This window comes from Xiphophorus couchianus, chromosome 7, assembly GCF_001444195.1.
Source record: "Xiphophorus couchianus chromosome 7, X_couchianus-1.0, whole genome shotgun sequence".
In the NCBI taxonomy this organism is placed as follows: domain Eukaryota; kingdom Metazoa; phylum Chordata; class Actinopteri; order Cyprinodontiformes; family Poeciliidae; genus Xiphophorus; species Xiphophorus couchianus.
The window spans coordinates 33224387-33237090 of NC_040234.1; the positions used below are offsets into that span (position 1 = coordinate 33224387).

Here is a 12704-nt window from a genome sequence, read left to right on the forward strand (position 1 = left end):
TTTCCAAAAGCAAGTAGTGTGCGGTTGCTTTTAGTCCCCTTTACTCTGATACTCTAAAATAAAATCCTGAACATGGCCAATGAATCCACCGGTGTTTAATATGATGTTGGATCTTTGTTAAAATACTTTGGGATTTGTGGTTGTAATGTGACAAAATGTGAAATATAGTTTCTCTTCTTATATCTCTGTGTTTAGTATATTTGTTGAGCATTTTCTATAATGTTATATGTGTGTTCTGTGTTGCAAGAACTGTGATGTCAGTCCTGTGTCATTCAGTAATGTCAGACCTTTACTGCCTCAGAAACTGTTCAGCAAAAAAAGGGTAAAATTCAAGTCACAGAGGATGGGACGTTTGAGATTCCCACCTTGAAGAAAGCAACCAGAGTCATGAGGGAAGTGGAAGAGGAGCAAGAGGTTGTCACATTGAAGAAGGTCCCATCAGTTCCCATGACAGAATCTGAAGAGGAAGAAAAACCTCAGAAAGTCACCAAGACCACCGTTTTCCATGCCGAGGAAATGGTGCATGAAGAAGAGTCTTTTGAGATGTCTGTTGTCACGAGACGGACTGTTGAAGAAAGAAAACCCAGAGAGAAACCTGAGGGGGTGAAAAAGCCAGACGTTATCAAGCCTAAAGTGGAGGAAGAAAAAGAAACTCCAAAAGACGCTTGGACCCGCCAGAAACCTGCCCCTAAAGATGAGAAACCAAAAGACAAGATCTCTCTTAAGAAAACCCCAAAAGCACCAAAAGAAGAGGAACCTGCTCCTCCAAGTACAGCACCAAAAAAAGTGAAAAAGTTACCCATATCTGAAGCTGAACCAGAAGTAGTCAAGCTCAAACCTTTTGACAAGCCTGACAAACCTTTAGAAGAGCCAGAGAAAGATAAGAAGGAGAGGCCAGATAGAGATAGTGTGCCTTTCCAGAAGGGAGAAAGGATCCCCCGAGAGGTGGAACCCAAAGAGCCAGCAAAGAAACCTGCGGAGGCACTCCCTGAGGTAAAGGAGCCTCCAACTAAGGTACCAAAGCCAGCAGATAAAAAGAAAACTCCAGAGAAAGAGCCAGAGGAGGTCAAAGCACCAACTAAAGGAAAGAAAATCCCAACAGCAGAACAGGAAGTGGAAAGCGTCAAACTGAAGCCCTTTTCCAAACCTTCCAAAGAAGCTGAGGAGCCTGAGAAGAAACCATTAGAGGAGAAAGACAGGAAACCATCTGATGACCTGCAGCGCCGTCGCACCAGTCCTGATGACAAACCAAAGGCAAAAGAGCCAGAGGCTAAGCCCAAGAAACCTGACGTCCCTGAAGCTCCTGAGAAAAAGCCAGAGAAGCCAAAGGAAGTAGACACTGCTCCAACAGAGAAGACACCTGACAAGAAGCCTGAAAAGAAGTCTGAGAAGACTCCAGAGGAGGTCAAACCTAAGCCTTTGGAGACAAAAAAAGGAGTTATACCCAAGGCTAAAGAGGAGAAGGAAGACGTAGCACTGAAGCCAGTGGAGCAGCTCAAAAAGGCAGAGCTGAAAAAGACTCCTTCTCCTAAAGTTGACAAACTCAAGGAGGCAGAAGCAGCTCCAGCTGAGAGGAGGCCAAGCATTGACAAACTTAAAAAAGAACCAAAAAGCGTTTCACCCAAAGACTCTGTTGAAGCTGCAACTCTTAAAAAGGTTCCAAAGAAACCATCACCAGAAGAGGCGAAGGCTGTCACACCAGCAGAGCCTGGCAAAAAGAAAGTTCCCGCAGTGAAGGAGATCTCTCCTGGGGCTGTGCAAATAAAGAAAGTTGCCACTCAGCCAGAGGAGGAGGTGTTTGAAGAGGAGGCAGAGGAAGAGGCAGAGCTGGAGGAAGAGGAAGCCTGGGGCTGGGAACTGGTTCCACGGGACAGCTATGGCTCAGAGGACTGGGAAGGTGAAGGAGAAGAAGGTGCCTTGGAGGTTCCTGGGGTAACCCAGAGAGGTGAGAAGGTGGCAACCCCAACATGTTGGGTGCGACCAAGAAAAATCCTCCACTCATGCCATCCATAATCTCCATCCATTCCCACCCACCATGCTTTCCATCTAAATCCTTCCTGCGGATCATTTTGTTGTGTTTTTACATGTTTGTGTCCATCACATCCATCTCTTCCAGACGTTCTTGTTAAGTCATCTGCGTTTGTCTGCCATTCCATTCTCATTTGCCCAACATGTGTTCATCCCACTATAACACCATCTTTACGTTCATGTCATCTCCTAATGGTGTGAAAATTGTGTCATTGTGAAAATGTAATACATAATTCATTATTTTGTTTGTCTGCCTTCATTTAATTACTTCATGTCTTCAATTCCTGACGAAAACAACATTGCATATGGCCGCCCATTTGCTTGTTCATAAAAAACAATAAACAGTTTCATTGTTTAGCAGCGGATTAATGGTAATTGTTTCTAAACAGAGGGGCAGCCGGCAGAGGAAGCAGGAAGAGGCAGAGGCAGAGGGCTAAAACGTAAGTGTGCTTTCCTTATGTTCACACCATAACTCAAAAATATCATTGTTTAGACTCATGACTATATGTTAAAATCCTCTTTCAGCCAAGCAGACGCCATCACCCGGAGAGGGCAGAGGTCGGGGCATGAAACCTGGTGGGAGAGGTGGCCCCACACCACCAGAGGAACCTTTTGCAGGCTTCAAACTCAAAGCCGTTCCCCTGAAGTTCATCAAGAAGCTGGAAAATATTGTCCTCAAGGAGGCCGAGTCCATTGGCTCATCGGCCGTGTTTGAGTGTGAGGTTTCACCCTCTACAGCCATCACCTCCTGGATGAAAGATGGCGGCAACCTGCGTGAGAGTCCCAAGCACAAGTTCACCTCTGACGGCAAAGACCGGAAGCTGCACATCATTGATGTCCAGCTGTCCGACACTGGAGAATATACCTGCGTCGCCAAGAATGCTGGAAAGGAGATTTCCTGCACTGCTAAGCTCATAGTTGAAGGTAACCCAGCTGCCTTTGATTAATCATAATCAATTTTATGTGGCCCTCTGGACTTCTGAGGGAAACGTAACTAGAACCTTTAAGATAGGATTGGACAATAAATCAAAAACAATATGTATATTTAAAACAAAAACAGATCCGTAAGTAGTAATATTGATCAATATCAAGCTCTTATATTGTGATACGTTTTTCAGTCATATCTTAAAGCCCTACTTCAGTATAACACTTGTGTGCTTCATACATTCACTCATAACCAGCCCTCTGAGAACATTCATGATTTTAATATGACCGCATTTCTGTATGCTCACAGAGCTTCCTGTAAAATGGATCAAGGAATTGGAACCGGAGAACTCGGCCATCCTGGGCCAGCCCATCTACATATCCTGCGAGCTGAGCAAAGAGAGGGACGTGGTCTGGAAGAAGAATGGTGAAGTCCTCAAGAAAAAGGAGGGCAAAATTCAAATCAACATCATTGGATTGCAACACGCCGTGACCATCCAAGGCTCCACACTAGAAGACGCTGGTACCTACACCTGTGAAGTGTCAGGACAGGAGGACGTCGTGACCACCACAAACGTCAAAGTGCTCGGTAAGACAAAGGGAGGTGTCAAATACGCGTATATTAAAACAGAACTGGAAATTAGGTGACCATGCTAGGACTGATTCCTATTCCTCCGTGGCCCTTACCCTCCATTTTACGAAGGTATGGAATCCTTTTATAGGGGGAACAAGGAGTAGCCATCGTCTTTCCCTTCAGCTGGGCTGTAAGGGGTCTTTTGGATGGCTACATGACCATTATTCCTTGATCCCCAAAGGAAAAAAGGGTGCATACCTTACTAGCATGAATGAAAAATGTGAGGGTTGGGCCAGGGCAAGGACAAATCAGGAGTCAGCTAAAATCTAACCTTGATAAATTAACTTCAGACTAGGTTTATTTTCGGTTTCTCTGCCAACTCTCACCAAATTAATCACATTGTGAATAGTATGCCAATCTCTGACTAAGAGATATTTAACTCCAACAGAGATTATTAAAGACTGGATAGTAAAACCACTTAGAGACCAGCATGTGAAACCAAAGGCCAATGCCACGTTTAAGTGTGAGCTCTTCAGAGACACTCCCAATTGGAAGTGGGTCAAAGGAGAGAATGAGCTCACTCCATCAGACAAGGTTGAGATCACGAAGGACGGAAAGGAGCTGACGCTGACCATTAAGAACTGCCAGCCGGACGATGTAGCAGAATATGCCATGGAGGTGGAAGGACGCGTCTATACCGCCAAGCTAACGCTAGGAGGTTGGATTTCTTTCAACTGCTATCCCCCGAAATAGTTTCTACAGGTTAGTATTGACGGTGTTACATATTTACAAGCAGTAAATACTTGTTTCCAGAGCGTGAAGCTGAGATCCTGAGGCCTTTGGCCAGTATAGAGGTGGTAGAGAAGGAAGATGCTGCATTTGAAACAGAAATATCTGAGGATGATGTTCCAGGAGAATGGAAACTCAAAGGAGAGGTTTTGACCAGATCTCCGGTATGACTTTTTCTCATAAAGTTGTACATAATATATGTCAGTGTTGACTATTCTTTTAATAGTAGTGCAATGTAATCATCAGACGTGTGACATCCAAATGGAGGGTACGGTTCGTAGGCTCACACTGAAAAACTGCCAGTTGGATCAGGCCGGGGAAGTGTCGTACCAGGGCCTGAACGCCATCACAACTGCAATGCTAAATGTCAAAGGTAAGAGGCGTTCCTGGTCCCCCACAAAACCCCAATGGACCCTGATTCTTGGAATTTAGCTGTGAAAATAAAGGTGTAAGGTCTGAGAGGAATCAAATAAAGCCAAAAGGCATACCAGAGCAGACCTTAGATCTTTATTTAAAAAGGCCGGATGAGCCAGGTAAGATGAGAAGGAACTCCAATGCTCGTTTTGTGGGGTGAATAGTTTATTCTGTCTTGTTGATTTGTCTGTCCTGTCAATAGAAAATGTAAAGCTGTATGTAGATCTGTTCATTATTGTGTCAATGTCTTTCAGTCGTGTGCTTTGTATGTATTCTTTTCAGCAGTGCCCTGTTTATAGTTAGTAGTTTCCTTATATTTAGCTAATATAACAATATTTAGAAGATCTTTGAGTTGGAGTTTGCAGAGCAGAAGTAAACTGAAGCTTTCTGGAAGAAAACAAAGATGTGCCATCATCAACAACATTTCATGCCAACCGAATAAGAGTTTGGATACTTGAATCCAATGACTAAGAAGTGCCCTGATGACACCGTTTATACTCAACACCTGCAGTCCTTGAAGACCACCAACTGATTTTTTACACTTACCAAAGAGCTTGAAGAGGAGTAGAGTCCATCTCAAGAACACCAGAAGAAATCTCAAGCTTTCAACAGATTCAACCAGGATCACTCAGAATGTAGATGACAGTGTAAACAGGGCTCTGGCTGTTGACTGTTGTGTTTATTTTTTGTTCTGTTGTGTTGTTGATGTGTTGTGCCCTGTGTCAACCCCACCCCAACCAGAAATCGAGATGGACTTTGTTGTCCCGCTGAAGGACGTTTCCGTACCAGAAAAGAAACAGGCTAAGTTTGAATGCACCATCACCAAGGATGTCGCCAAGGTCATGTGGTATAAAGGGGCTGACATCATCACCCCAGACCAAAAGTACGACATCATCGATGATGGGAAGAAACACATGCTGGTCATCAACTGCTGTGAGTTTGATGACGAGGATGAATATACGATTGAGGTTTTGGGCAAAACTTCCACAGCTAGACTCACCGTTGAGGGTAAGTGCCAGCTTTCCATCACCGAGTGTCAAAATGGCACAGAGATTAGCCATTTTGACTTAATTCACTGAGCGGGTTCCCTCCTCTTGTATGAACATGTTTTATTAATATGATTGTAGGTATCAGGCTCAGATTTGTCTCACCACTAAAGGATCAAACCGTAAAGGAGGGCAGTACAGCTCGCTTTGAGCTGGAGCTCTCTCATGAGAACATCCCTGTCACCTGGTACAAGAACGACGTTAAAATCCATCCAAGCAGAACCGTCATCACTCACACGGACGGAAAGAAACACATACTAGAAATTAAGGACGTGACTCTAGATGATATCTGCCAAATTAAGGCAGAGGCCAAAGGAATTCCTTCTATGGCCAACTTGACAGTTATAGGTATCCACATTTACTCTTCAATTCTTTGCAAAGTTTCTCCATGTTTATGTCTGTCGAGGTCCCAAAAATGCCTCATTCTGTCTGTCTGTTGTAAGAAATTGTTGGACTATGTTTTCTGTCTGTTCCTCCCATCTGTCTTTGTTGAGTTATCTTCTGCTGCATGCATTATTTGTCGTACATTCGGTTCGAAGAGTCATCATAAATCTCCCCATTCCAGAGGGAGATCCCTACTTCACGATTAAGCTGCAGGACTATACTGCAGTCGAGAAAGACGAAGTGGTTCTAGATTGCGAGCTCAGCAAAGATGTCGATGTCATGTGGTACCACAACGAGGCTGAGATCAAGGCCTCAAAGATGGTGGCCATCAAGGCTGAGGGCAAGCGGAGAACACTAATCATCAAGAAAGTTGGTGACAAAGATAAGGGGCCGTATGTATGTGACTGTGGGACAGACAAAACGACAGCCGAACTTCACATCGAAGGTAATTGACTCACCTGTGTTGAGCCACCTTCATCTCCATGGATCCTCATCACCTTCACTTTCACCATCTTCTAACCCCACCTCATGTATTTTTCTATTTAAAGCATCTTTTTTGTCATATTTTTGAGTTACTACTCTCTGTCATCTTTGTGCTCTCCAAGAGTAAAGCTTCTAGCTTCACCAAGTGATTCTGGCCTTTTGAGAACCTGGATATTGTCTCTTTTGAAGCAGAAGCACTCCTGTATTCTTTCTAGATTCTTTTTCACACAACTACTCTAACAAACCATCACTTCTTTATTAAAAAAAACTCTTTTATTGATCTTCATTGCCTGTTGGACAGTTCCATAGAAAACCAAGTGGATGGGTTTGTCCAAAGCCCCATTTGGTTCTTTATGGTCCGAAGAGTTTGGCCTTAACCCCGAATCCCCTTTTACACTTCCGACAAATAACACCACTGTCTGTCTACTTTCATCTACCGTCTCCATATCTGTGTCAGTTAATGTTGTCTTTGTGTTGAAATTTTGAATATCTTCAATGAGAGAAATTTGTCCCCTTTCTTGAACGCCAGCTCGGCACATCAAGGTGGTTCGGCCCATGTATGGTGCCGAGGTCTCTGAAGGAGAGACAGTTCGATTCGAAGTCGAACTCAGTGAGGACGACGTTCACGGCCAGTGGAGGCTAAACGGAGAAGTCCTCAGTCCGTCTGCTGTACGTTATATTAAACTACATCTCTGATCTTCATGTGATTCTATTTTAGTTGACATGTTTAATTGAGGGATTGCTAGCTCCTCCATCAGCTTCCCCCCATCCTAATCACTCTTCATCGATTGCTCATGTTTTTGGTAAAATACTGAAGTTTGTTGGCCGCTTGCAGGACATTGAGATTGTGGAAGATGGCGCCAAACACACTCTGGTTTTGTACAACTGCAAACTGCCCCAAACAGGGGAGCTTGTGTTCACCGCCGCCAACGCCAAGTGTTCTGCTAACCTGAAAGTGAAGGGTGAGCTTCCTCTTCCAAAACTGTCAAAAAGTAAAAGCTGAATCTTGTCTTCCTGCTTTTTCAGCAACTATAAGATAACACAGATGTAATAGTGATTTACAGTTTGGGGTAAATGCTATTACACTGTATAAAGGACCAACCATATGTCATTGTGGTATCTTCAGGCAAACTGGCCTGATCCAAACCCTCTTCCCAACATTGTATTAACTCTTTCCTTCTGAACCAACAGAGCTTCCCATCTCTTTCATTACACCGTTGGCCGATGTGCATGTATACGAGAAAGATGAAGCTAAGTTTGAGTTGGAAATTTCACGAGAGCCCAAGAGCTTCCGTTGGCTCAAAGGAACTCAGGAATTGTCAAACGACGATAAGTTTGAAATCCAAGCAGACGGAAAACAACACACTCTAGTTGTAAAAGCTGCCAGATATGAAGACGAAGCCAAATACATGTTTGAGGCTGAGGATAAGAGGACGTCTGGAAAACTGATTATTAAAGGTAAAATGAGTTGGTGCCTCTGCATTTTATCACACAGGAATATTATTAGTTGGACACCAGTCACTGAAGAATGTGAATGTTTGCTAAAAGCCTTTAAATTATAAAAATTATCAGGAAAAATCAACAGCTGAAAACTTTGTTGCATTGAGAAAAACTCCAACAGAGAATATTTCAAATAGCAGATCCAGGAAACTTACATAAAAAATGTCCCTTCTTTTAGTAATTCAATTCATAAACTAATTTATATACTAAGTATAGTAGATTTTGTTACATACAGACACAATTCAAGTGTTTATTGCTGTTAAGTTTGATGCCAGGTTACAGCTAACGATCCAAAAGAAGAATTTATTTATAAGACAAATAAAAATAGTTTTTATAGAGGAATGTTCTGACCATACTATACTATCTGACCATGGCCTATAAAATCATAGGGAAGAATGTCTCTTTTTTTAGAGTTACATGGTAGATAGTCACCGGATCCCCTCCACAATAAGGACTAAACCACAAATGTCATTCCTGAAGAAGCTGGCTGCTCACAGATTGTGATATTCAAGCATTTTAGCGGAAAATTTAGTAAAAGCAACAGGGGCAAATGTGGCCTTAGAGGGACGGTGAAGGAATCCCAGTTCAGGAGTTTAGTGGAGATGGACCGCAGCTGGAGTCAGAGCTAAAGAACCACCACACAAAGATGTATCCAGGACATAGATTTGAACTATTGATTTTCTTGTATTAAGGCACCCCAGAACCAGAGGCAACTTAAGAAGTTTATTAAAATCAAAGTGCCTGGAAGAAAAGTGGAAAGCCACAAAATCTGAGGGTGTTTTCACACCTGATAATCGGGTAGACTCATTGCAATTCGGAACCAAAATTGCAACATTTGTTACATTTTCAACTGCTGCAGTTTGTTTTTACACTGCACTGAGTCAAGCCATTAAAACTAATTAACAAACCTGTATCCTCGCCTGCACCAAGAACTACAGAAGGAAATGACATGAAAACCTCTGAAGACGATACTGAGTGCAACTTTTTCCCTCTTCATAAAATGTAAACAAAGAAAGAGTAGCGTCAGTTTTACTGTCTTTGACTAACACTAGACACAAGTGTTTGTTTTGGTTGCATTTACCCAGAATGCCCTGCACCGTATAGAGAAACTATAGACTATACAGCTGTGGTTATGTTTGTTAAAGGCTTTGGGCAAACATTTGCAAACATCCACACAACCCCACAATCACAACCTTCCCAACTGGAACAACATTGTATTTACTTCCCTGTAAATGTAATTTTTTATCAGGTATTCGCCTTGAGTTTATCAAGCCAATTAAAGACGTAACTGTGAAGGAACGAGAAACCGCAGAGTTCAGCGTTGAACTGTCTCATGACAAGATTCCAGTAGTTTGGTACAGAAATGAAGTGCGCCTGCACCCCAGCAAGCTGGTGCACATGTCGGAGGAAGGAAGATCGCACACACTGGCCTTCAAGGAGGTCACAATCGATGATACCTCCATGATTAAGGTGGAGGCAATGGGAAAGACGTCAGAGGCAATGCTAACTGTTCTTGGTTAGTGTCAGTCTTCCTTCAGCAGGATGTAAATTCTAGCTGTTGATCAGCTGTAAACAAGATTAGTAACTCATCTCTGTGGTTTTAGTTTTGTTTTGAACCGCTTATTACGGGTGTCTGCTTGCAGAGGGGGACCTCTACTTTACAGTAAAACTCCAGAACTACACCGCGGTCGAGAAGGACGAGGCGATCTTGTCCTGCGAGCTGAGCAAGGCCGCCGCCGAGGTCAAGTGGTTCAAAGATGGTAACGAAATCTTTGCGTCCAGGAACGTTCTCTTCCAATCCGACGGCAGGAAGCGCATGTTGGTCATTAAGAAATCAGCGAAGAAAGACAGGGGAACTTACACCTGCAACTGTGGCACTGACAAAACTACAGCAGAGCTGAACATCGAAGGTAATGAATGCCTGCCGCCCTCCAGACCCCTACATTACCGCAGAGTCAACGTCACTGAAACCTCACCTGTACCTGGACTGATGCTCACCTCGGTCTCCATTCTTCATCTTCATGTCTTCAACTTTCACTCTGAGTGTTTTAACACCTCATGATCCAAACATAACCTTTAGGATTCACAACATTCTTCACAATAATTCACTTTTAGCTCCATGTTTTCGTTTCTGACTCTCTTTCTTTGCACCATCAGTAAGGTGCAACACCCCAACCTATTGCATGCCTTCATGTCTCTGTCTGTCCCCATCATCTCCATGGCATCCGTTTTCTCACGCAGACTGAGCCTCGCTCTGGTTTTGCTCTAAACGCGTCTCTGAACTTCCACAGAGCGCAACATTAAGATTGTCCGCCCGCTGTACAGCGTAGAGGTCACAGAGACCGAGACGGCCTCGTTTGAAACGCAGATTTCTGAAGACGACATCCACGCCACCTGGAAACTGAAGGGAGAGACACTCCACCCGTCTGCTGTAAGACAACACTGACCAATCCTCTAACGGGAAATAAATCCACATTTCCCCAACAAGAGTTGATGTTTTATTTTGATGAAACCTCATCTTTCAGTTTTGTTGTGCACGGTCAGCACTCCCATTTGAATGAACGCTGACCTGTGGGTGTTTGTTGTCAGGATGTGGAGATAAAGGAGGAAGGAGCACGACACACTTTGACACTCTTCTGCTGCAGAATGGATATGGCCGGAAGCGTTGACTTCTCTGCAGCGAATGCAAAGTCTTCAGCGCATCTCAGAGTCAAAGGTGACAAAAAAAATCACAGACACCTGGTTAAAAACGGCCGTCGCTTTTCTTGATTGACGGTTCTGAGAAGCAGCTTCTTCTCATTCCGGATCGGGATGCCTTATGTTCGTATTGTATCTTATGTCTTTATGTTGTTTGTTGAGTCGCCGGATTTTATCTCTGCAATTTTATCCCAGTCGAATCGACGTTGGTGAAGACTCCTCAAATCACATACCTCCCGTGAAATAAAACCAACATTTAGTTGCTTCTTTTAATGTTGATATTTGGTGGATATCAATGTTTATGTTACTTCACAGGTGGAATATTTCCTCAGGTATGTTGTGCAGCTTGTAGAGATACAACCGACAAGGTTTAGAAGTTGGCAATGAACATCTGCAATAAAACAAACCATGACTTTTATTTCACCATGAAGCCAAGATATTTCAAATTTAATTTCATGGACTTTATGCATTCTTTTGAATTCCTGCTTTCCACAAAAAGTTAGTTCCAGAAGAAGTTAGATGTTTTAAGTGATTGTAATGAAGATCCTTGGAAATCTGAGTTCATATGTGCGTTTCCATTACAAATGTCAATATGGGTCCTGTTTGAGACAAACAGGAAATATCCTGGCTTCACTCTGAGCCAAGGGAAATTTAAATCAAAGGAATCTGAGTGTTTTTTAAACCTGTTGTTTTCATATTGTCCAGATGGTTTTAACTTTGTTCAACACAAAATTCTCCACCTAAACCGATGATGTGAGATACATCTTATACTTAAACTGATACCTGATGTTTTTGACAGGTAGTTATGTTGCTTCAGATGACTAGAGTGACTATAAACACATCCGCTGGCTGTCAACAACACCGTCAACCTCTCTTTAACTGGCTGTTAGTGGCTTTAATTCAGGCATGCGAAGAAGTCTGTTGTAAATATTACAAATGCTTGTTTATCCAAACGGACATCCTGAAGCTCTACTTGGCCTGTGTTACTTAAACTTCCTGAAAAAATTACTTAAACCATAGTTCTTCAATGAAGTGTTGGGTAACTCTTGCCAGGAGCGTCACATTCTCCTTTTCCAAGGAAAATGCAGGCAGGTGATTGACAGGAACAGATTGACTTCCCCTCATGGTTTTGGCAGACCATGGTGGGCCGTTAACCAATCGGGCCCCTCAGTTATTTTAGAACCTGGATGCCTTATCAAGCGCAGGTCCTCAGCGGTTGGAAGGGGGGGAGGTCATGACCCTGCGTCTCACTGGTTTCCTTAGACGCTGCTACTCTGACGCCAGGTCGTATGCTAATGAGCCTGGCCTCAGTGCCAAGTTGAAGGGCGGCTGGCTTTAGTCGTCCTCCGCGCGCCCAGCACCCTGCCGTTACCTCAGACACACCATGGGGATTGGCCACTGAGGATCTGCTGCGTGTCTGTGGGGATTTCTTGGAGTTTATTGACCGGTTTGAGGAGAGGGACTAACCATGTCTTCTTCCCAACCCAAAGGCCGGGTGATCTCCCTGGTGAGGCCCCTGAGGAACATCACAGTGACTGCTGGAGAGACCGCCACCTTCCAGTGCGAGCTGTCCTACGAAGACATCCCTGTTGATTGGTACCTGGGGGACACGAAGCTGGAGTCAAGCGACAGAGTGAGTCCCGTCACACCTGACACACCTGTTTGTCCACTTCCTTCCCAGCCCAGGTGCTGGCTCTGGTCCAGAATCAGGCCCCTGAGTTTTCCTTCAGCTTCCTGTGCTGTGACTGCCTGTTCATATAAGGTCCTGCAGGTGGAGGTTCAGGATTCCAGCTGAGCATTCGATCCTGGTTTTGAGATAACGCAAGCAGGGGGAGTTTTCTGCCCCGCAAGCGCTTCTGTGGGTT

At 43.8% G+C, this 12704-nt stretch overlaps 1 protein-coding gene across 1 annotated transcript in view; it reads left to right on the top strand.

Moving 5' to 3' along the window:
* Positions 1–12704, top strand: part of ttn.2 (titin, tandem duplicate 2) — a 219604-nt gene that overhangs the window by 97828 nt on the left and 109072 nt on the right. The window contains exons 98-115 of the mRNA XM_028024223.1: positions 302–1945; positions 2418–2468; positions 2554–2952; positions 3263–3541; positions 3975–4244; positions 4340–4479; positions 4562–4688; positions 5471–5737; positions 5857–6123; positions 6341–6604; positions 7172–7311; positions 7478–7604; positions 7834–8100; positions 9392–9658; positions 9786–10052; positions 10434–10573; positions 10732–10858; positions 12330–12472. Of these exons, the coding sequence (XP_027880024.1) occupies positions 302–1945; positions 2418–2468; positions 2554–2952; positions 3263–3541; positions 3975–4244; positions 4340–4479; positions 4562–4688; positions 5471–5737; positions 5857–6123; positions 6341–6604; positions 7172–7311; positions 7478–7604; positions 7834–8100; positions 9392–9658; positions 9786–10052; positions 10434–10573; positions 10732–10858; positions 12330–12472 (5186 nt within the window). The remainder of the gene's footprint in view (positions 1–301; positions 1946–2417; positions 2469–2553; positions 2953–3262; positions 3542–3974; positions 4245–4339; positions 4480–4561; positions 4689–5470; positions 5738–5856; positions 6124–6340; positions 6605–7171; positions 7312–7477; positions 7605–7833; positions 8101–9391; positions 9659–9785; positions 10053–10433; positions 10574–10731; positions 10859–12329; positions 12473–12704) is intronic.